This window comes from Penaeus monodon, chromosome 33 (assembly GCF_015228065.2).
Source record: "Penaeus monodon isolate SGIC_2016 chromosome 33, NSTDA_Pmon_1, whole genome shotgun sequence".
NCBI lineage: Eukaryota > Metazoa > Arthropoda > Malacostraca > Decapoda > Penaeidae > Penaeus > Penaeus monodon.
In genome coordinates, this window is record NC_051418.1 from 32824554 (window position 1) to 32824975 (window position 422).

At 60.4% G+C, this 422-nt stretch overlaps 1 protein-coding gene across 1 annotated transcript in view; it reads right to left on the reverse strand.

Moving 5' to 3' along the window:
* Window positions 1–422, reverse strand: part of LOC119593925 — a gene marked incomplete in the record, with an annotated part of 1017 nt that overhangs the window by 210 nt on the left and 385 nt on the right. The window contains 1 exon segment of the mRNA XM_037942942.1: window positions 1–241. Coding sequence (XP_037798870.1) covers window positions 1–241 — 241 coding nt within the window.

Here is a 422-nt window from a genome sequence, read left to right on the forward strand (position 1 = left end):
GATCGCCCACGTAAGCCACGCCCACGGGTCTAGCCACAGGGGCGGCTACGACGCCCACGGCGTGCACAGCGGGCGCGACGCCTACAGCGTGCACAGCCGGGACGACGCCCACTGAATGCACAGCCGGGACGACGCCCACAGAGTGCACCACGGGCGCCTTCCAGGGGCCGGGCGCCGCGAGGCAGAGGCTGAGCTGCAGCGCCCCCAGCACCGCCGCCGCCAGAGCGAGTTTGCCGTTGACCTTGCGGGAGGGAACGGCGGGTGAGCCTTCGTTTCTCGGGACAAGAAAGCTTTCTAAAGGACAGGGCGCCGGTCGGGCGGCAGCTAGCTATTATTCACTTGTTTAAAAGGGATTCAGAAAAGTAATTAATAGATTTTATTTTAATGGCACTAAAGTAAAGGACGTATATGTTTTAAGCTTC